Raw genomic sequence first — 22,572 nt, 5'->3', positions numbered from 1 at the left:
TACCATACCATTATCACACATTAAAAAAAAAGTTGTTTTTTAGGAGACATAAATACGATTAAATATACTTAGATTATATAGATAGAGTGTCTTCATACAAATGCTTCGAGAAAAGCGGCTCAACTTTTTCATACAATTTTGCGTGATAAATAGTTATGAGTGATTCCTTTATAACTTCTATATTTATTTTGTTTTATAATTTTTGCATCTTTTTAATGCGTAATAACACATTTTATTTATTAAATAATTAAATTTTAATTTAATACTGACAGATAGACGGTACATTATGTGCGTAAGTATATAGAACACTGATAAAAAAACGAGTCGGCTAATTTGACAATTAGCTGACCAAAAGTTGAACCGTATTTGAGACTCGATGCTCTGTCTAAGTAAATATTATTATTATTAAAAAAAAAAAACATAATCACGCAGAGGAAGTCGTAGGTAAAGTCATAAAATATATACAGGGGTTTATAAAAATGGTCGGGCGTTAAACGCCCCTCAATCATGTGTTCCAATATGGAAACCTGACAAGTGATTTTTTAATTAAAAAAATAAAATAAGTTAAAATTGATGCTGGATTGGTTGTCTATGTAAACTTACATTTTCATTGTACCTCCCACCAAATTGTTTAAAATTACTCCTCTCCATCCAAAGGTTGGCTGGAAGAGATCGCTCTTAGCGATAAGGTCGCCCATTGTTTTCTCATTGTGATTATTTCTTGTAATTGTTTATATCTATAATAAGTTTACTATCGTAATCTTTTGGAGGAAACAATAAAGAGTATCTATCTATCTATCTATCTATCTATATATATATATATATATATATATATATATATATATATATATATATATATATATATATATATATATATATATATATATATATATATATATATATATATATATATATATATATATATATTTTTTTTTTTTTTTTTTTTAATGTATAACATTGGAATGATAACCCCGCCTGCGCTATCGGTATACGCTGGCGGGGCACCAGTGATGGATGATAGATGAGCATGTAAGCAGGTCAGTTAGCCCATCGTGACGAATGCAACAAGTATGAGTCACAATGGTTTCCAGGGGGAACCGCGTGGAGGTTGACCTGACAGGGTTTATTAGCAATGGGAGCATTAGTCCCCATTGCTAATAATGCCTTTCTACCTAGTTTTTATATAATTGGCCTGACAAATATTCTTGTTTAAAATAAGATAAAATGGACCTAGTATGACTAGATGTATTTTATCTTATTTTTTTAACCGTGTAACGTTTTAAACAGAATAATGTTCTCGTTTCGGTTGTATTACTGTTTGTGTGTGTGATTTTAATTAAATTTCATTAAAAAAGATTAATAATTAAGTAAGGAGGTAATTATTTAATTGTCAAAGCATGGACAGCAGTGTACTTTTTAAAACGTCGCCAGAGCCTAATGCGGTTGCCAACCTGCTTGCCAAGCGTGGCAACTACTGGCAAAACTGTTCAGGGAGACCTGTGTTCAGCAGTGGACAGTTGATGGCTGATGTGATTTGTTGATGAAGGAGGTAGGAATATGTAAGTTCCTTCAGTTTTGTTCGCTTAAATTTTAAATAAAAGAATGCTTGTTGCAAACGGGGTATAGGTGGCATTTCTCTTAAGATGTTAGTGTGTGTAAAAATAATTTAAATATTAGCACACATTAAAAATAGTAAAAGGTCAATGCACCCGGAAGATAGTGCAGTGCGTCGCACGAGCCACCACAGGTGTTCGCTCGATAATATCGATTCCCGAGTGCTGATCGATATCGTGACGTCACGCGTGTGCGCGCGCAGCTGGCGCTCGGTAAAAAACATGTTATGTTAATATAGGGTGCTATAGCAAGGGGTGTCTATTGTCTTTTTTTCTCTCGTGACACGCAAATGTGCTCTTTTTGTACGGTTAAAACGATATTATGAATAATATTTTATAATACAACGTATTTATCATTCTTGTACAATAATTAAAAATTCTTTTGTAGTTAACTGTTTAAAACAAGTATTTTATTTTAGTTGCATAGTAAAATTAATTTTATAATGCCGAATCGTAGTTGCTCAATATATTTTATGTAGGTATATAGTGTGGACTAGCTTAAATCAGATTCGGACTGTTTTCATAGAGTTGCGGATAGCTTAGTAAAAATATAAGAGACAATATTATAGGCATATACAGTAAGTTGATTAAAATGGGGAAAAAAAGTTTTTAATATAACATTTTAATTCGCTAAATTACTCGCCGTTTACCTAAATTTTCATAATACTAACACTAAAAATAATAGATTTTAAATGTTAATTATTCTTAATATTTACTATTCCCATCACCCATTTGATTGTAAGTGGTAACCGTCGCTTATAGATATGAACAGAATAGACATCATAGAATACACTGCGATGCCCATTGAAGCCATCACATTTTTAAGGACTATGGTGTTATGTTTGTATACCCTGTAATTTCACTGCTAGATTCCACCATTCAAACCAAAGCGCAATCATGCAAGCACGATTGCTTCACGGGAGAAATCATCATATCAGCCTCTATCTACTGGTGGATATAATCCTTCCTCTTTAGGTTCGCCAGTAGTTGCCACGTTTGGCACGGATTGGCAACCGCAGATAGGTTTGGATATATTTTAAGAGGGACGCTGCTGTCCTCTCTCTTTCCCTTAGTCGGCTTTTACGGCACTCACGGGAAAGGGAAGCCTATTCTATCCCGGGACCACACGACAAAAATATGAGTGAAATTTTCACACACAATTTTTTATACAAAATCTTTACTTGATAAAATAAAAAAATTACCATTAATTGTCTAAATATACTTAAATATTTTTAATACATTAAATTGCAAACAGGTACTGCACCGATTTTCAAATACATGTTTTCTAATTGTTCAATAAAACTACAGCTACTAAAAATCATTTTAAATAGAGTTTTTTTTTTTTATAACGGGTGAAGATGGAATAATAACCCTGCTTGCGCTATCAGTATACGCTGGCGGGATATCAGTAAAAGGTGACAGGTGAGGACAAAGACAGGTCAGTTGGTCCATAGTGACCAATGAAACAAGAATTAACCACTATGGTTTCTAGGGGAAATCGCGTGGAGGTCGACCTGATAGGGTGTATTGCTAGCAACCAGGCTGTTAAATCTCATTATTAACAATCTCTTTCTTTTGAAATAGAGTTTATCTTTCGTTAAATAATATTTTGTTAGCGTATATATCAGCATTATTTTATCTCGAACATACCAATAGTGTACTCGTAGTGTAGGTGTGAATAGGTAATTATCAGTATGTATATACGGTGACGTAACGAGTAGCGGGGTAGGCAGGACGTGGCATAGGGGCGCACCTAGCGCGGTTTACCCATAGGGATGTTTTGGTATTTGTGATAAATTATCGATAAATGTCTTTTATGACAAAACTCTCCAAGGGGAAGGCTAATGTTCAACAGTGGACGGTTAAGGGCTGATATGATAATGATGATTAAATGTCTTTTATGAAAATAATATATGCATGATGCATAGATGTGTGTCTGTCTGTATAATTAGGCTGTACTAGACCACGCATTATGCAAACTATTGACCGAATTTTGATAAAATTTTGTAGTGCCTACTTAGTCAGTATATAGGTTAAAATATGGGATATTTTTATAGCGATAAAATGTCTTATTTCGACAGGAAGTAAAAAGTTGAATATTAACTCCTCTGACTGTAAATAGATGGATATTCAAACTTTCATATGATATATTTTCAACTTTTCACTATTTGAGAAATTTGCTATAGTTTGAGTACAAATTTTTGGGTATAATTTAGAAAGCTAAGCTTACATCCGATCTTAGAAAGCTCCATATATCCTGAATCCTGAACTGATTCATATAGTCAAACTATTTCAAATAAAGATATTTATATTTAATTATTAAATCATGGGTTAATAATAGAACAGAATTATCAAAAAGGATCTTTATCGATGTCGATGTTTTAAAATTTACATTGGTAAGTACATCACTTGCCTACTTTTGTTACGAGCCAGGTGTCGAGCGGGGTCACAGCGAACTGTGCGCTCCCGGCGCCGTGCGCCACCGACAGCCTGCTCAGGGGTTTCCTTCCAATAACATTGTCGCTATATCCATATCCGATTTCTTTGACTTTAAGGTCGTAAAATAACTTTTGGTTTGATACTCTGACGTTCGCAATTTAAAATTTAATAAATTTAAGTAACAGGCGATTTAGGTATTTGTAATAATGCATATTTATTAACTGTTTTGGCTGTTTATAAAATAAAACTATTGCAAAAGAGAACACATTTAGAAATACAGCTACTAGTTTCGGTAAAATACTCGACAAAAGCGTGGAGCCCAGTGACAGCAATGTTTGAACGAGGGCACCCTTCCTACTAAATTATCCTGGACGTTTTCTTTTCCTGTGATTTCATAGAAGTACCATTTCCATTGCCCCCTTTAATAGAAATTCTATGGTTTTTATAAATGTAGAGCAGCAGTGAATAGAAACTTGTTATATATTAATGGCCCAAGGAATAGTAAAGCCACAGGGTAGGTTAAGGGTGCATTGTAGAGTACTCGTGTCACACTGCTGAACATAGCTTCAATATTCACGTTAAAAGCGACTGAAATAATTTATGCTGAAAGTTTATTATCGAATGGTCAGAATGCTAGATATGTTGTTAGTCATCGAGGGTAAAGAAATAGGGGTGTTTGCAGGATGCGGGACGGGGGGAAGGTAGGGTGCGTCGCGCAGGCGTGCTTCAGTCGCCCGCGCGACCCCGCTGCCGCCGGCCGCGCGCCATGGACGAGGCAAGAGCGCGAGATCGCGCGCCACTTACAGTCATCGTCGCCCCGAGCAACGCTTCACCCCCTAGACTATCCCCTGGCGACCTTCTCCCAGACGGGGATGCGGCGTTTCACCCCTTGTCAGCTGTTAATGGACGCCTAACTCCGCCGGGGCTCGAGCCGGCCTCGTATGCGACCCTAACGCCTTTGCTCCCGTTACCCCCAATAAGTACTGTTTCGGACAAATTCGCTTACCACGCCGGTGGTACCTTCACTGTTATACAACAGCAACAATCGTATGCATCCTTATCTCCAGCTCCTTACAATGAACCTTTATCGCCACAGTCTGCGTATAGCAGACGAAGTGCATCGCCTAATTCTTTTGAAAGGCGATCACCCACCCCGCCGCTACCTAGCCCCGGATTGGACCTCAATGCTGCGTTGCTGGCGAGGGAAGAGCAGCAGCAGCAACAGCAGCAACAACAACAATCACAGAACGACACAGAAGAGATAAATACTAAAGAACTAGCTCAAAGGATAAGTGGAGAATTGAAACGGTATTCAATCCCTCAAGCTATATTTGCGCAGAGGGTGTTATGCAGGTCACAAGGGACGCTTAGCGACTTATTAAGAAATCCTAAACCATGGTCAAAACTGAAGTCTGGGAGGGAAACATTCAGGAGGATGTGGAAATGGCTCCAGGAGCCTGAATTTCAGAGAATGTCTGCGCTCAGACTAGCAGGTAAGCATTGCATGACGCTTTTTCTATGCTCTGTTTCGTAGATAGCTTTTCTTTGTCAAAACGTTTTTAAAGGCAATAAATATATAACTAATGGAAATTGATATAATGTTGTACAGTTTTCATGATTGCTAGACACGGAAACGAACTGTAATGACAAAAGTTTACCAAGTCATGTTTTATTTCTTTATTGAATAAATACGAAAGTTTTGTTTTGTTTACTATAAATTAGATGTGGGTAACAGTAATAATTTTAAAAAGTTTAATGCTTTGGTACTTAGAATAAATTTTAAATAAATTTTATAGTTATAATAAAAAATATTTTTTATGTAAGTCAAAGAAACGAGTATGGGAGAATTAGGTGTTTAATTGTTTTTCACGAGGTTTTCTTAATTGTTTGTTAATATAAGACTATCTATGCAATAATGTAAGTTAAAGTTCCTTTATTAGCATAATGGCGAGGTGACCTCGATAGTCTTTTGACCTACACAAGCTTATCTGAATACATTGATAGAATTTTCGAAACATTATATTTTTTTAATGAGAGGGAAAGAATGGGGATAATTATAAATACTAGAAAAGATAATAAATAAAAGGGATAAATATAAGCAAATTGCATTTCTTCAAATCTACATCATTAAGTACTTAACTTATAAAAAATTTGCCTAGGTATGTACTTAGGTTCACAAATATATCGAAAGATTGAAAAGGGGCTTCTCATTCCAATCTTTACTGTTCAGCTAATTTAACAATATTATTTAAGACAATCCTGTCACGCATTACCACGATATAAAATAATAATGAATATTAATTACTAAATAGGTTTTAACATAAAATTTCGGCTACGCTTTGAAACTGTTTGTATTATACGATAATTATTTTTATATTGTACCTAATATTCATTGGAAATAATATAAGAAACAACTTTTGTAACGAATACAAACTCCATACCGCATATCGCGCCGTTTACAAACACTAAACGTCAGCTGGGTGCATCGATTGTGAAGAATCGATGCGGCGCTCGTCACTCGGTCGATGCAGCACGTCACTACACGAGCCCCCGTTCGATATTGTCGCGTTATCGCGCGACGCGTCGTGCACTAGGTACTCTGTACCTAATTCGATACAGAAAAAAATACATCTCTAAACTCTATAGCACTGTGTTTTTTTTTTATAAACAAATAAGCTTAAGGTATAATTAACACACATCTATACTAATACTGATATAATAATGCGGAAGAGTTTGTTTAAACGCATTTTGATAGTTCACTTCTTGAGAATTATGTATTATAGGTTATTAAACATCACATTACGATTACGGGCGAAGCCGTGGGATGCCACTAATCTTACTATTATAATAGATTAATATGAAGTCTTAATAACAGTTTTTTTTAATGGATGACAAGGGTATGGCAACCCCGCCTGCGCTAACGGTATACGCTAGCGGGGCACCGGTGAATGATGATAGATGAGGATGAAAAGGCAGGTCAGTTAACCCATCGTAATGAATTCACTTAGAATTGAACACTATGGGTTCCAGGGGGAACCACGAGCTATTGCTAACAATTCGACCTGAGAGGGCGTATTGCTAGCAATGGGGATACTAGTCCCCATAACTAACAATCCCTTCTCGCCCCTCTTAATAGACTATACGAGACTATTAGATGTAGTTTCCACTGTTGTGTACCTGAAGTTAAGAAGAAAATAAAGTCTGGTGTATCTTTTAATGAATTAATTTAATTGTTTTTTTTTTTTACTTCTATAACCTATGCGTGTGAAGTAACGAACGAACGAAGCTAGTAAATAAGTGAAAATATAATAAGGAATAAATAATAAAAAATCATTAATAATTGAAAAATAATAGTAAAAATATTTTTTTTTTGTTAAACTTTTAAAACATCTCTATAGGCAACCGCAGTTAGTTAATTTGTCTGCCAAGCGTGGCAAATACTGGCGAAACCCCCCCAAGGAGTCTTATGTTGAGCAGTGGACAGTTAAAAGCTGGTATGATTTTTGTGAATTTACCGCCTAGTTTGGAATGCAATTTCAGCTGAGAAGAACGGGCAAGAAACACAGCTGTTGTTTTAAATATTTCATTTATTTATTTATATGTTTTTATACATTAATTTTTAATATATATATATTAGGGTATAATAAAAATGTAATATAGGCGGACTTAAATCCGTTAAGGGATTTTTTCTACTCAACCTTGAAATATGGTGATTTATTGCTAGCAATACAGCCCGTCAGATCGACCTCCTCGCGGTTCTTCCTGGAAAACATTGTGTTATAATTCCAAGTAAATTCCTCACATTGGGCTAATTGACCTCCCTTTTCATCCTCACCTATCATCTCTCATTGGTGCTCCGTCAGAGTATACCGTCAGCGCAGGCGGGGTTATCATTCCAACATCATCTATTGGGGGAAAAGGGATTGTTGGCAATGGAATGTGACAGATGCTAGCAATATGCCCTATAATTCGATCTCCACGTGGTTCCCCCTGGAAACCATCGAGAATAATTCTCGTTGAATTCGTCACGATGAGCTAACTGACCTGCTTCATCCTCACCTATCATCCTTCACTGGACGTATCACAGTCTGTATATTTTTTTAATTTTTTTGATACATGGTCAGCGTTAAATATCACTATAGTTTACCTTCTTATGTTCAATTTAGGTCATATGACTATAAGCTGGACTGACATTTCCTGAAATCTTGGGTTTTTTTCCTTTAAGCGTTCATAATAAGCTTCCAGCCTTACTTTAAGGCCAAGGTAGAGTCAAAATAACTATTAAAAATACATAAGTTATAATAAAAATAATTTATAATTAAGTTTACTTGAATAACATTTATTTTTATTTAAAAAAAAAGAGATACGTGAGAAGTTTTTTTTTTTATTTCAGACAGAAAATCTTTAAATTAATTTTAGTAGTTGATACATAATTGTTGAGCGTTCATTAGCATTAATTGTTTTTAATTTCGGAACTATAGACGCGTGAGATCTCAGCTGGTATGACACGATTTGGCAGAATCGATACACAAAGTAACCTGCGTTACTCGGTCGATACGGCGCGTCACTAGCCAAAGCCAAAGTCTCATTGATATTTTTTTTTGAAGGGTGAAAATGGTATGGTAACCCCGCCTGCGCTAACGGGATACGCTGGCGAAGCATCAGTGAAGGGTGATAGATGAGAATGAAAACAGGCCAGTTAGCCCATCATGATGAATTCATCAGGAATTAAGCATGATAGTTTCCAGGGGGAACCGCGAGGTGGTCGACCTGGTTGGGTATATTGCTAGCAATGGGATTCTTAGTCTCCATTACTAACAATCCCTTTCCCCCCTCTCATTGATATTCATCCCCTGGATAAAAGCTTTGCCTCTTTATTAAAAGAGGCAAAGTGTAATAATTTATTTATTTATTTATATTGTCGATGATCCCAGGCTTATAAGCAATAGAACCCCTTAGTCTTAGGAGAGATTCTGCCTCACTCTGCGTGTTCTACCGCCTGTACAATGGATTGTGCTCAGAGGAATTGTTCAGTATGATGCCCACAGCTACTTTCTACTATCGTACGGCTCGCCATTGACAGGGAGTTCATCCCTATACCTTAAAGTCTAGATCGTTGCGTACAACGCGGTTTTAGAGATGTTTTCTCCCACGAACACTCAGGTTATGGAATAAGCTTCCTGCCGAAGTTTTCCCAAGAGACTACAGCATGGGGTTCTTTAAAAGGGGCGTAAAGAGGTTTCTTCAGGGTCGGCGCGTAATACCTCTGGTATTGCAGGCGTTCATAGGCTACGGTAACCACTTACCATCAGGTAGAGCCGCATGCTTGTTTGCCACCTTTGTGGTATGAAAAAAAGCTATGTCTTCTATGACTGCTATTTGGACAAAGGTATCTTGCAAATATTTGTAAATACTATAACTACATGTGGCACGAAAAATTATCTCTTTTATGTACTTTCTTTTTTTTGTTTTTTTTTTGTATATGTTTCCATTATTTTTCTTTTTAAGTATGTATCCAAATCTGTTTTCATTTGTGATGTAAGCGATGTAAATAAATTATATATCTATCTATCTACATTTAGGTATATAATTTTATTGTGTTGATATTTCTAGATGGTTGCAAAGATTCATTTTCCAATTTTATCAATATTAGGGCAGTGCCAACTCTTAAAATTACATAATGATTACCTATTTGATCATCATAACAATATGAAACCCTTAATGTCCCACTACTACCCATGAGACTTTTTTTTAAGAGATGAAAACGGAATGGTAACCCATACCAGTACCATCGTTATACATTGGTACGCGACCAGGGAAAGATGATAGATGTGGATGAAGCTGAAATCGCGTTGTACGTGACTATTTAAGCTGTAAGGTATGAGGGTGAACTCCTGCTACGATGGTAGGAAGTGCCTGTGGGCATCATACTGAACAATTCCTCTGAGCACAATCCGTTGTGCACGTGGTAGTTACTTAATAGTGTAAATCAAATTCAATGTAGGGAAAGGTTGCATAGTCCTTACTAATATTATAAATGTGAAAGTTTGTTTGTTAACTCTTGGCGTCTTAATGGTGAAATTAATCACTATAAAAGTTGGTATATACGTATTTTATGGGTTGAAGAAGGACCTAACTACTTTTTATTTCGGTTACTGAACACATTCCGGAAACACGGATAAAGTAGCAGGTTAAAGCTAGTTTCCTATAACTCGCTAATTATTACATGACTACCATATAAAAGAAGTGTTTTGTATTGTAAAATCTTTATTACCTACTATCAGAGGGAGACTGTACAAATGCCGATTGCTTGGGTACCTCTGTCCCATTCGTGTTTCAACCGTGAAACAGTTGTGTTTGCATGGCTGTGTTTCGGTTTGAAGGGTGCGATATGGCAGTGAATTTACAGGGTACAGAGGAATAACACCTGAGTCCTCAGGAATGGCAACGCATAGGGGGTATCATGGGCGAAACAGTATACTCTGTTATGTCCATGGTACTGCTTATTTCTACAGGCGACGGTTACCACTTTCCATCAGGTGGACCGTCAGCTTGTTTGCCATTCTAAGTTGTATAAAAAAAAAATTAACATTGGACACATCAAAAAATTTAATATACAAATATAAAGTGTAATGTTTTTCAAAATTTATGTATGTGTCTTAATTCCACAATTACTTCTAAACACATCCACAGATTTGAATGTATTGGATGTACTAATTCTTATTCTGAGTTAAATTAATATTTTTTTGAAAATAGCTCCATTTTTATATTAAGTACTTTATATTATTCTCAATTCCGTGTATAATATAGTATATGTTATATATATATATATATATATATATATATATATATATATATATATATATATATATATATATATATGTATGTATGTTTATCAATAATTACTAGTACCGCATTTGAGTATTCTGACACTTCTCTATGGTTGACTGGGAGAGAATGCTCTTAGTATTAAGTTCGTACACATACATACATATATGTACTAATCAATAAATAAATACATTTTTGGCAGGCTAGTCGTGTGTAGTAGTATATTTTAATCTGTTTAGCAAAATGTTCTTATTTTAAACTACTGGTCAGTTTCAGCTGAGATAAAAGGGTAAGAAATAAGACTAATGCAATATTAAAACAAAAAGAGTATTTTCAATATAGATATGTTCACACAAAACCATAAACTTTCATCATCATCACATCAGCCTTCAACTGTCCACTGTTGAACGTAAGCCTCCCGCTTGGGGTTTTGCCAGTAGTTGGCACGCTTGGTAGGCGGATCGACAACCGCAGTCAGGCTTTAGAGATGTTTTAAGAGGATGCTGCTGCCCATCCTTCGCCCTCCCTTAGTCGGCTCTTACGACACCCACGGGAAAGGATAGGGTGGCATATTATATGCCGGGAACACACGGTAATGGTTCCTTCCAATACAAGGCAATAAACTTCCAAATGGTATATAATTATAAATATATCTGAATCAATCAATTCAATCAAACATCAATCAAACATCAATGGTTAATCAATTTTGTATATTATTAATATTTTTTAATTTTTTTTTATTTTTATATGATTCATCTAGATGTAAACTTTTACAACTTTTTAACTGGACATACTATAATGCCCAGAAATAATCTTTGCTAAGCCATTTGGGATAACAGTCGAGGATAACCTATTAGTGAAAGCGATTTAAAAAAAAAAACAATTTAACGTACCAAAAAATATCAATTAGGTACAATTAATTTTACCTATATAATTACAAAAAAATAATAATATTAATAATACAAATAGTAAAAAATTGGCAAAAATAAAGTTGTTATATGTATTTTACTTCGTATTTGAATCTAATTTCAAAAATTACCTATTTTTGCACTTCCACGTTTAAATTTATTAAAATCCCATGATAAACTTTTATAATTGTTTATTTATCTATAGAAACATCGCAGCGGGTTTTCTGTCAATATCAAAGGTATCCAAATCCCAAATTAAGTCAAGTCTAATGAGGAGATATGATTTCATCAGATTTGAATATTAAATTTTCGACGCAAAAGGGAGTTTAAAGATAGTACTCTATGGCTTTCTATTTTCAAAAATATTAAGTTGTAGGTACTTTTTTTAAATATACCAGTGTCACAATTTTAAATATCGAATCTATTCTTTTTAAAAAAAAATATATATTAGTACATTTGTTTTTACTATCTACAGTATCTATTATGTTTCTCTTATCAACTTTCATTAGAATTATCCGCCTAGGAATTTACACTCTACATGTGACGATTTAGAGCTTAAATTGGGCCAAAAGCAGAAGAAAATTGTCAACACAGTACAAACGAAAAGCCCTCGCTAGGACCAGCGACATTAGCGGCACATGGCTCCCCTCGTGACGTCACATCCCCCCACCTCCCAGTTTATCGATCGTGCGCTCCCCCGCCCCGCCGCCCGCGACCCGTAGACGTTTCTGGGGATTAACGTGTAGGTATATCGGGGTTTCTTTTGGTATTTTCAATGGACATATTCATATGGTGTGATTAATGACCTTTGAATTTAATTCGGTTGAAATTGTAATTAAATGATTAGGTACATTTTTTTTATACAAATCTTAGTATGGCAAACAAGAAGACGGTTTCCTGGTAGTAAGTGGTAACCGTCGCCTATAGACATGAACAGTATCTAGGACATTATAGGGTCTACATCCATGGTACTTGTCATTCATCAGGTGTTATGGTATTTGTTTTCAATCTCATACTTATCACCATAGCATAGCCATGCAAGCATCATTGCTTAACGGCAGAAATAGGAGTGAGACAGATGTATACAAAAGTATATAAAAGTCGTCACCCAGACGACTTTTATACAAAGTCTCCTTCTGGTAAAAGAGACGAAACTATAATAAATGCATGTATTGTGGTTTATGAAACCCTTTTTTTACATTACAGTGATAGAAGGAACTCTTTTTCAACGTTAAATGTTCAAAAATCCAGTAATTTCGGTTATGCATTGATTAAGCTGTTAGTTTTTTAATATCGTATATGTGTCATAAGAAGATGGGAATATAGTATACATCATACATGTGTTGAAAGAGAAGTACTTAGAATGGCAAACAAGCTAACGGCCCACCTGATGGAAAGTGGTAACCGTCGCCTGTAGAAATAAGCAGTACCATGGACATAACAGAGTATACTGTTTCGCCCATGATACCCCCTATGCGTTGCCATTCCTGAGGACTCAGGTGTTATTCCTCTGTACCCTGTAAATTCACTGCCATATCGCACCCTTCATGCCGAAACACAGCCATGCGAAGACAACTGCTTTACGGTTGAAACACGAATAGGACAGAGGTACCCAAGCAACGACTTTTGTACAAAATCTCCCTCTAGTGAATTACGGTTAAGATTGTTACGGCCTTCCTTAACTTCTGAACGCAACATGTCATATCGTATTCGGATGATTGTTTCTTCAAGATTCAGTTTCACTATTAGAATACTTATTTTCAAAGGATAATTTCCACCTGTATATTTGATATTAAAATCTAATGTTTCTACCAAATAATCAGGGTTATTAAGTTATATTGCGCCATAGGAATGATGGGGCTTTAAAATAAAAACTGCAGAACATTTTTAAATATTGAGTGATGTTAACGTCAACCTAACTGGATAAAGCTATGAGAACAGATATTTAGTGTCTCGGGCATGCCATTATATTTGATATTTAGTTGTCTGTTCCGTCTTTATTATGCAAGTCAAGGAATGCATTTTATCACGCACTGGAATACTGATATTGTAAATTTACAAGTTAGTATACATGTTTAAATATTTGTTCTTCAAACGCTGAATGGATTTGAATGAAATTGGATAGATTTTATCTCAATTCACGTAGTAAGAGCTAAGAGTATCAGATACGGATACTTTTTTTTATGTAAGAGAAATTCCAACGTTTCGAATACTGAATATTTGTGTATTTAAAATGATTTACTAATTTAACAGCTATAGACATAAAAATATGAAGCACGGAAAAGTAAATTAGAATATTATCGTATTTCTAACACTCTATTTATTTTTGTCGTATTGCATTTGTAAATAAATTAGAGATTTAAATTTCAACATTAACTACAACGACAAATTATTTTAATGTTGTATGAGAATTATTAATTTTATCAATGGAATAAAAGATGAGGATAGTATTTTTGATTTTCAAGTCTAATAAGACGACCAACTGATACTATACTTTCGCAGATAACCCAAACCAGCACCAAACGATTAAAGGCGACAATGTAAACAACACGCCACAACCGACATACGGACAGCCCAGGGAGTACCAGGCTACGCCAGTACAGAGCACCGCAATGTACCCGGGGCCCCCGCCCAACTGGGACACACCGGCATACGAACCAGCCGGGGATGTTTCTTGCTTGTGAGTCCTTCCCACAACTTGATTTCATTCCTGGTTACCATCAAATACCTATATTCCATAATCCTTCCTCCTTCTACCTTTTTTTGTTTGTCTTTCATTATTTTTGCTACCACTAGTGTGTACAATGGATTATAACTTTCGTTTAAATTAGTTTTTAATTTAAATAGTCTAAAATCTACATTATTTTGTGAATTCTCTAGATATCTTTATTTAGACGATATTTTTCATTTGCTATTGTTATTACATTTTTTTTATTGTTTCAAAATTAATTGTAATCATGAAATTAGATTTGTATCCATGTTTTTCTTCATACAAAAATTTCCATCAATCATAGTCCAATTATCCTGTCCCGTTCCATGGCTGCGTAGCAGTGGACTTGGTTTCTTATAGGTATAATAAAAATATTTGTCTATAGCTTGTCCCAAAGGTAAAACAAGTACACTATGAACGACTACACTTAACATATAAGTAAATATATTTTAGTATATAAACCGTTTTAATTTTAACAGGTTTGCTTTGTGACAAGCCTCATGATTAGTTAACGAGAGGGGAATGTCTGTATGATTATATTTATCTTTATTTTTGTCAATATTATAAAAGTAAATGTGTAAATTGTATAGAGACTTGCTCATATAGATGTTTGTTTTTGGATAGGCAGTATCCTTCCTTGACATTGTGTTAGTTTTGTACAAGTTTTTGTTTTTAATATTTAAACTGGCAAAGATACTGCCTAGACAAAAGACAGTTATTGTTATCGTTTTAGAAAATGTTTTTTAAAACATTATTTTATAGCAGTAGGTAAGTGTATTTTGTTAGCTTCAAGAAGCCAAGATGAATGTTAGACTGCTACCGCTGCCCCCCTCCTCCCTCCCTTTTTGTTTTCCCCTGCGCCCGGGCTGCAATAGTTTTATTTCAAATATGATTTTATAGGTGCCTGCGAGATTTCAGAACCCCTTTGTTAATGTTGTTTACATTGTCGCCAGGTATGCGTTTTTATAATTAATACGTTTTGATATTTAGATTACAGTATCGATGCATTGGAATGGGTTTTATGTATTATATGTAAATGTTTTTTTTCGACTAAAATCAATCAAACGTGAAAAGTTTACGTACTGTAATATTTTAGAAGACATGATAAAACTCTTTTCAAAGCATAGCATAGTAAAAATTAGCTGAAATAAAATTTGTAATTTATAGCCATGTAACGATTACGGAAATGGTTGTAAAGTCATTAGCGACACCTATGAATTTTGACTGAAAAATATAAGCAGTGTTAAAATTATGAATAAACAAAATTTTTTTTTGTTGCCAATAATTTAACTAAGAGTCGTGAATTCGTAGGTGAATTGACTCCATAGTTGGGCACCAAACGGTAACAATGACAGAGGTAATACAAAATGTAATTTGTCTAAATGTTAGTTTTTACTAATGAACATATTTACCGTTTTTATGTTACATGATTCTTATCAAATCTCATATGCACTAACAGAGTTCGAAATTACAAATAAATTTGGTTGAAAAACGAATATATTGGAATGGAGTTTCTGCTAATGCATATGATGACAATAGCATCGTCTATGTTAGTGGCATGTATGTTGTCTTTAGATCCCATAAAACTTTGGGTGATTTGATTTTCTCCAAGTTTTAATTTTTCCTCAACTCTAATTAAAATTATTTTTCTTCTTTCTTGTTGCAGCGGCCCAGATTCCTCAGAGAGGCAGTAAGTGTCCTTTACTTTTAATTTATCAATGAATTATTATTATACTGTTAATATTGTGAAAGTGAGTTTGTTTGTTACATTTTAACACCTTAATGGCATAACAAATCACTTTAAAATGAAATATACTCTTACTATATGGGGCGAGAAAGACATAGGGCTATTGTTTATCCCAGTTAGTGAATATCATATTTTGATCACGCGATAAAAATTGCGGTTAAAAGCTAGAAGTTTACAATATAACTATAAAATATTAAATTTGAATTAAGGTTTAATCATGGTACCTATTTATTTTTAAACTATTATTCATATTTTGTCTATTATATCTATGTTATTTATGGATTGTTTGTTTACGTTGCAGGTTGCAAGCGCAAGGAGGACATGGGTTCGGATACCCTGCCTTCCCCGAAGAAGCCCCGTTTGGTTTTCACAGACCTCCAGCGGCGTACTCTACAGGCTATTTTTAAGGTAGGTATTAATTGTTGAAAATTTATATTAATTGCGTTTGGTTAAAGAGGCAATTTTTTCGCATCTGTTTGCAAGATAGTCTGAACTTAACAATTTACATTGTATGTATTTTTGAATGAGTTATCTCTCATGTAAGATCAATGTTCTTTATTTTAAGCATTTTCAAAAGAGAATTTTTTTTAAACAACTTTAAACAATTTCATCTTAAGACTTTGTTTATATATTATTACTATTGAAAATTTTTATTCGTCTGCAGTTTTTATGTTTTACGCAATATTTTCACCAATATTGGATTGATTTTCATTTAATGCAAAATGCAAATAGATGGATTTTATTTTTGTGCTGGTTCTAATTTTAGGATTAAATTAACTTTTTTTTATAGAAAAGTCTTCTATTTTTTTTTTACATTTATGATACATATTTTTTAATATAGTATTTAGATTAATCGAGAAAACACTCTCTTAAAGAGATACAAATTATTTCGATTTCAAGCTGTATTCAAACACTTTGTAGTTTAAAAATCATTAAAACACACACAAAAACATTAAAATTAATTTTATGTAAATTATATACAAATTTATAATTCAGTTATTGAGATAACAAAACCCAATAGAGTCGGTATTTAATCACATACAAAAATAACATAAAACGCCATCTAGTGACTTACGATTGAAGGCAGATATAAAGAAATAAAATTTACTTTTCAGGAAACAAAGAGGCCGTCAAAAGAGATGCAAGTGACGATAGCGAGACAATTAGGTTTAGAGCCGACTACTGTTGGCAATTTTTTCATGAACGCTCGAAGACGATCTATGGACAAGTGGAAGGACGACGATGCACCGTCAACGGAACTGGACCACCAATTGGACGACGGTCTCGACCACGTCCCGAGTCTAGACTCCGGCGAGTCCGAGGAGGATCACGACGACCAAGACGATCACCTCTTGTGACGCCGTATGCAACAGCAGCAGCTATTAGTACTATGAAATGGACTTGGAGTTGTTGGTTAAGGTTTCCAATGGTCGTACGTTTTAGAGGTGCTAACACAACGGCCGGTTAGTAAAATGCAGTCTCGAGGTTCCCTTTCAAATACGTTTGTTAATTACGTTAAATGCTTTATCAGAATTCTGAATTCTCTTCCCTTTTTATTTATTTGTTTCTATATGGTTGTGTACCTTATATTCAAACCTTTATGTAAGATTTTGAACAAAACGTAAATTATTAACAGTTATTGGGGTCATTTGTAGTCAAAGACATTTGTCAATTTTTGTTGTTAAGGTGAACGTACGAGTAACAGTCAACATGTCCACTTTTTACAAATTTTCATTTCATATGGACATATGTATATTGCTTTATTATATTAAATGACTACTTAATCTATAACACGGATTTCATCAACTCACATTATTTTCTGAGAAAAAAGAAGAGAATAAAAATATAACAAGAAATTCTTATGGGCTTTTTCCATATAAATGAGATTTGGTGAGATATTGCCAAACTGCCTCTCTTTTATCTTAAGAATGAATTTCAGATGTTGTAACTATTGTTTGGTGACCAATTTTTTTAAGTTTTAATATCAAATAATTTTTAAAATTAGAACATATAAAAAAATAAGAAAAAAAAATGTTAAATGAAAGTAATATCGCTCAATTTTTTATTTCTATGTGAAAATAAGTACGACAAGTTACTTTTTTTTTAAATATAAAAAAAAGGAACCAGGAAAATTACTAATACGTAATTTTGTTTTTCAACATTCATTTTCTTTTTCTTTGTTTCATACGTGTTTAATGTCTTTCAATTACTCAAGCAATTAAAACTTTATTTATTTACTTAAAAAAATCTGATTATTAGTTACTTTTAATACTAATATCATTTGATCAGTGTTTTTTCATTACTGTGAAAATAATGTGATGCCAAGATTAACTTTCTGATTTTTAAAATCCCTTTTTAATACTACATCAAATAGTAATATTTCTGTTAGGGTAGTGCCCTCTGGTGTCAGTTTTTCTAAGTCATCACATTATTTTCACAGTAATGAAAAAACACTGATAAAATGATATTAGTATTAAGGTAGTGCCCTCTGGTGTCATTTTTTCTAAGTCACCTTAGTTATAATAATTTTTCTATTCTATTTTGCTGTAAACGTGAAATGTTTCATTTTTATCATTAATGTTTCATTTAACATATAACAGGTGAAAATATTTTGTGTAATAAAAATATTTTGGGTTATTTTAAGAAATCGTATCACGACATTTGGAAATCATTACGACAACTTCAAGAAAAGTGTACAGTTATGATAGTGATGTTGAATAAATGGACGGCGTTAGGTAATATGGGTTATGGAAGCTACACATGGCGAATATGTGGGTGTTTTTAAGTATTCATAATAGCTACTTTGTATTTAGTCTCAAAGATGGCGCTGATTGTAGAAAAAATTTGGAATGCATTTTTTGCAATTTAATTGAAGATCTCTATAACGAGTTGTTTAACTGTCTGTTCTTTTATTATTATAAATATTTAATCTTTATTTACAATATGCATAGTGAAACCGAAATAGTTTGCATCTTTTTAAGGGAATGTTCTACTAGGTAAATTGAAGATTATTTGCCAAAAAATGTGGATCCAATGCAGTGGCAAAATGTCATGGGCCCCCGACCCAAAAGGGCCCCGGTTCAAGAAGCCGCGATCTCAGAAATATTTTTTTTACATTGAGTATTTTATTTTACTTGAAAAGTTTTTTTTTACTGATAGGGCCCCATCAAAAGCATTTGCCACAGGCCCCAAATGGTGTAGATACGCCACTGATCGAATGTCAAAATTTTAAGGTTAAAACAATAACTTCAAAGCAGAATGTGGCGTAGGTATTATTATCACTATTATATCAGCTGGTAACTGTGTACTGCTGCCTTCCCCATGTCTATGGGGTCGCGACCGTTACCCACAGTAGTCTTACTGTATTCACCGAGCCACCTGCATTCACTGACTCCCATGCAATTTGAGTTTGTCACTCCATCTAGTAGGGGTCGTTCTTTTATTTTTTTTTTTTTTATTTTTTTTTATACAAAAATCCACAGCTCTTAAAAAATAACTTACATGCTAAGTCTCTTATGAATACAGCCAATAACGGATTTTACTTATACAAACAAAAATTTTGATTCCATAGCGAGGTAGGCAAGTTAGGGGGTGTATGCGCAATATAAGCACATGTATGTAAGAAACCCATATATAATAGTGAGTGTCCATAAAGTTAAGTTAATTGATATATAAAATAATTAAATTCATGTTGTTAAAATTCAAATATTGACAGGTATATAGGTAGACAGTTCTCTACTGCTTTTACCTGTCGCCGCTGTGGGGTCGCCACTTGAGAACTTTCCTTCCCTATCGGTTATCGGTTCTTCAAGCTGTGCTCAACCAGCTCAATACTACTTCTTCTTGCTTATCTTTCGAGCTATGTCGGTCATTTTTATTCTTCTGCGGATATATTTATTTCGGATTCTATCACGCAAAGAATCTCCGAGCATAGTCTTCTCCATGGCTCGTTAAGCAACTTGAAACTTCTGCACACGGCCAACCATGTAGGACCAGGTTGTGTAGATCACCACTGGTAACACGCATTGGTGAGAGACCTTCGTCTTCAAACTCTGCAGTGGTTTGGCATAGGTTTTATATATAGGTAGACATTTTTGTGTCTTTTTAACCACATTTTTTTTTTGGAAAAATGTTTAATTACTCTAGTAGAACTTACTTCAAAGGATAGTTGAAAACTTGATTTTGATCCCCACTAACTTCCTTCATGTACGTTGAAGACTAAGATTATATAGATAGAGTATTTCCATTTGCATGCTTCGAGAAAAACGGGTCAACTTTTTCGCACAATTTTACTTGATAAATAGTTATGAGTGATTCCTTTTATAACTTCTATATTTATCTTGTCTTATAATTTCTGCATCTTTTTAATGCGTAAACACTCATTTTATTTATTAAACAATACGTCAAGATACATTTTATGCGTAAATAAATACAATAGAATACTTAATTTGACAATTAAGTATTCTATTGCATTTAATAATATTTATTTCTTAATTTACCAGTGGGAGACTTTGTACAAAAGTCGATTGCTTGGGTACCTCTGTCCCATTCGTGTTTCTATCGTGAAGCAGTTATGTTTGCATGGCTGTGTTTCGGTTTGAAGAGTGGGATATGTACAGAGGAATAACACCTGAGTCCTCAGGAATGGTAACGCATGGGGGGTATCATGGGCAAAACAGTATACTCTGTTATGTCCATGGTACTGCTCGTGACTATAGGCGACGGTTACCACTTTCCATCAGGTGGGCCGTCAGCTTGTTTCCCATTGTAAGTTGTATAAAAAAAAAAATTGCTGACATAAAGTTGACCCTTTTTTGAGGTTTGATGCTTTATCTATATAATATAAGATTGAAGATTACAGGCAGACTGTACCAAGGTAGAAGCAGGCTGTTGAAAAGATACTCAGAATAGTCCTCTAAGAAGGTTCATCATGATGATTTTACTTTTTTTTTTTCAAATACCCACATTCCAGTCGTGTGTAGTCATTCGATTCAGAATGATCTCTGAATATCAAACGTTTCTAGTCAGACGTCTACAAATAGTTAATGATAATTTAATTATATATTATTTATATATATATATATATATACATCAAATAATTAGAATAATTTGTTACAATTATTTACTTTGCTCACTCCTGGCAGTTACTTGAATATGTTACTCTACCTTGTAATTGATGTTGTAAGATCGATACTACCAAGAAATTATATACGTATGGCGGTGTTTATACATTGCTTGTGGGTTTGTAAAGTTTAGTTCAGTTTAAGTAACTCGTTCGGGGTAAACGACAGGTTTCTGGCTAAATTATTTACAATGATTTAATTTTGTTTCGCCATCTGGAAATACAGTCGCAAGCATATTTCAATTTTGGTAATTTGTCTAGAATAATAATTATAAGAGTACATAAATGTTAAATAAAAATGTGCTTTATCCAATAGGCAATAGTGGTGATTTTTATTTGACACATTCATATTTTTTTACTATGAAAGAGTGTAATATATTCAAGTAAACTACAATTTTTAGGTTATAGTGAAAAAAAAAAGGAAACCAGTTTAAATAAATCGGTTTTGTAGCGTACTATAGACACAATCCATCTGTAAAGGATTTAAATTTTGCTAAGTCACGAGGTACAGTCGAGAAGAGAAGTGTTAAAAAGTCTATTTTTACTATTAAAGAAAAAAGCGCTGAGTAAAATTTTTTACAGGTAAATGGTCATGTGCAAAATTTTCTAAATTCTTTACAGCGTGAATTCTAGCAAAAATATTCGATTAAATCGAATTATCTTAATTTAAAAGTCATATTAGAATTATTGTTACAAACTCTTTTGCTTTTTACATACAATCTCGATATTTTACAATAGGTAAGTGTAAATTCATTCCATTATGTTGACGTATAAAATTTTTACTTATATATTTTGTATATTTACTGTATTACAATTTAAAAAAAGTTTGTTATTTTTTAAGTAACAACATAACACTGCAACACTGTTTCTTATGTAAGGTTAAACAATAATGTAAGCACGACTGACAAACCCATTATTTACGTGCATATACGTGTGACGTATTACTATGTTAAGTGGTCTATACACGTTCCCTATTCCGTTTTAGAATACAAGACTATAATAAAAGTTTAGTGTATTCTCTACTAGCATTTTGGGAATCATACAAATGCCGCATAAAAAATGCATTATTTGTTAAATAAATAATAATAATAATAAAAAAAAATAGGGTCGTGTATAGAATATTTTAGTTTCTTTTCTCTCTAGTCGATAGATCTCATATGTATACATTCCATTTTTCGAGACGGCAAAAGTGCGTTAGTATGAAT

The 22,572-nt window shown here is 33.8% G+C and overlaps 1 protein-coding gene across 4 annotated transcripts; it reads left to right on the top strand.

The window, feature by feature from the left end:
- The first annotated feature begins 4,764 nt into the window (after window positions 1–4,764).
- LOC116413022 (hepatocyte nuclear factor 6) lies at window positions 4,765–19,842 on the top strand. 4 transcript variants are annotated; one of them, XM_052894983.1, is made up of 5 exons: window positions 4,780–5,545; window positions 16,165–16,188; window positions 16,547–16,653; window positions 17,361–18,635; window positions 18,724–19,842. In XM_052894983.1, exons 1-4 carry the CDS (start codon window positions 4,819–4,821, stop codon window positions 17,601–17,603), a joined length of 1,101 nt encoding a protein of 366 aa, XP_052750943.1. In that variant the 5' UTR covers window positions 4,780–4,818; the 3' UTR covers window positions 17,604–18,635; window positions 18,724–19,842. The 4 variants fall into 4 exon arrangements, with proteins under 4 accessions (XP_052750946.1, XP_052750943.1, XP_052750944.1 ...); XM_052894984.1 differs by lacking the exon at window positions 18,724–19,842 and adding an exon at window positions 14,291–14,468 and having other exon boundaries at window positions 17,361–17,498; XM_052894986.1 differs by having other exon boundaries at window positions 4,765–5,545; window positions 17,361–19,842.
- Window positions 19,843–22,572: the final 2,730 nt, after the last annotated feature.

Source organism: Galleria mellonella, unplaced genomic scaffold (genome assembly GCF_026898425.1).
Source record: "Galleria mellonella isolate WM207_F2 unplaced genomic scaffold, CSIRO_AGI_GalMel_v1 utg261, whole genome shotgun sequence".
In the NCBI taxonomy this organism is placed as follows: Eukaryota; Metazoa; Arthropoda; class Insecta; order Lepidoptera; family Pyralidae; genus Galleria; species Galleria mellonella.
This window is presented reverse-complemented; position numbering and strand designations above follow the sequence as displayed.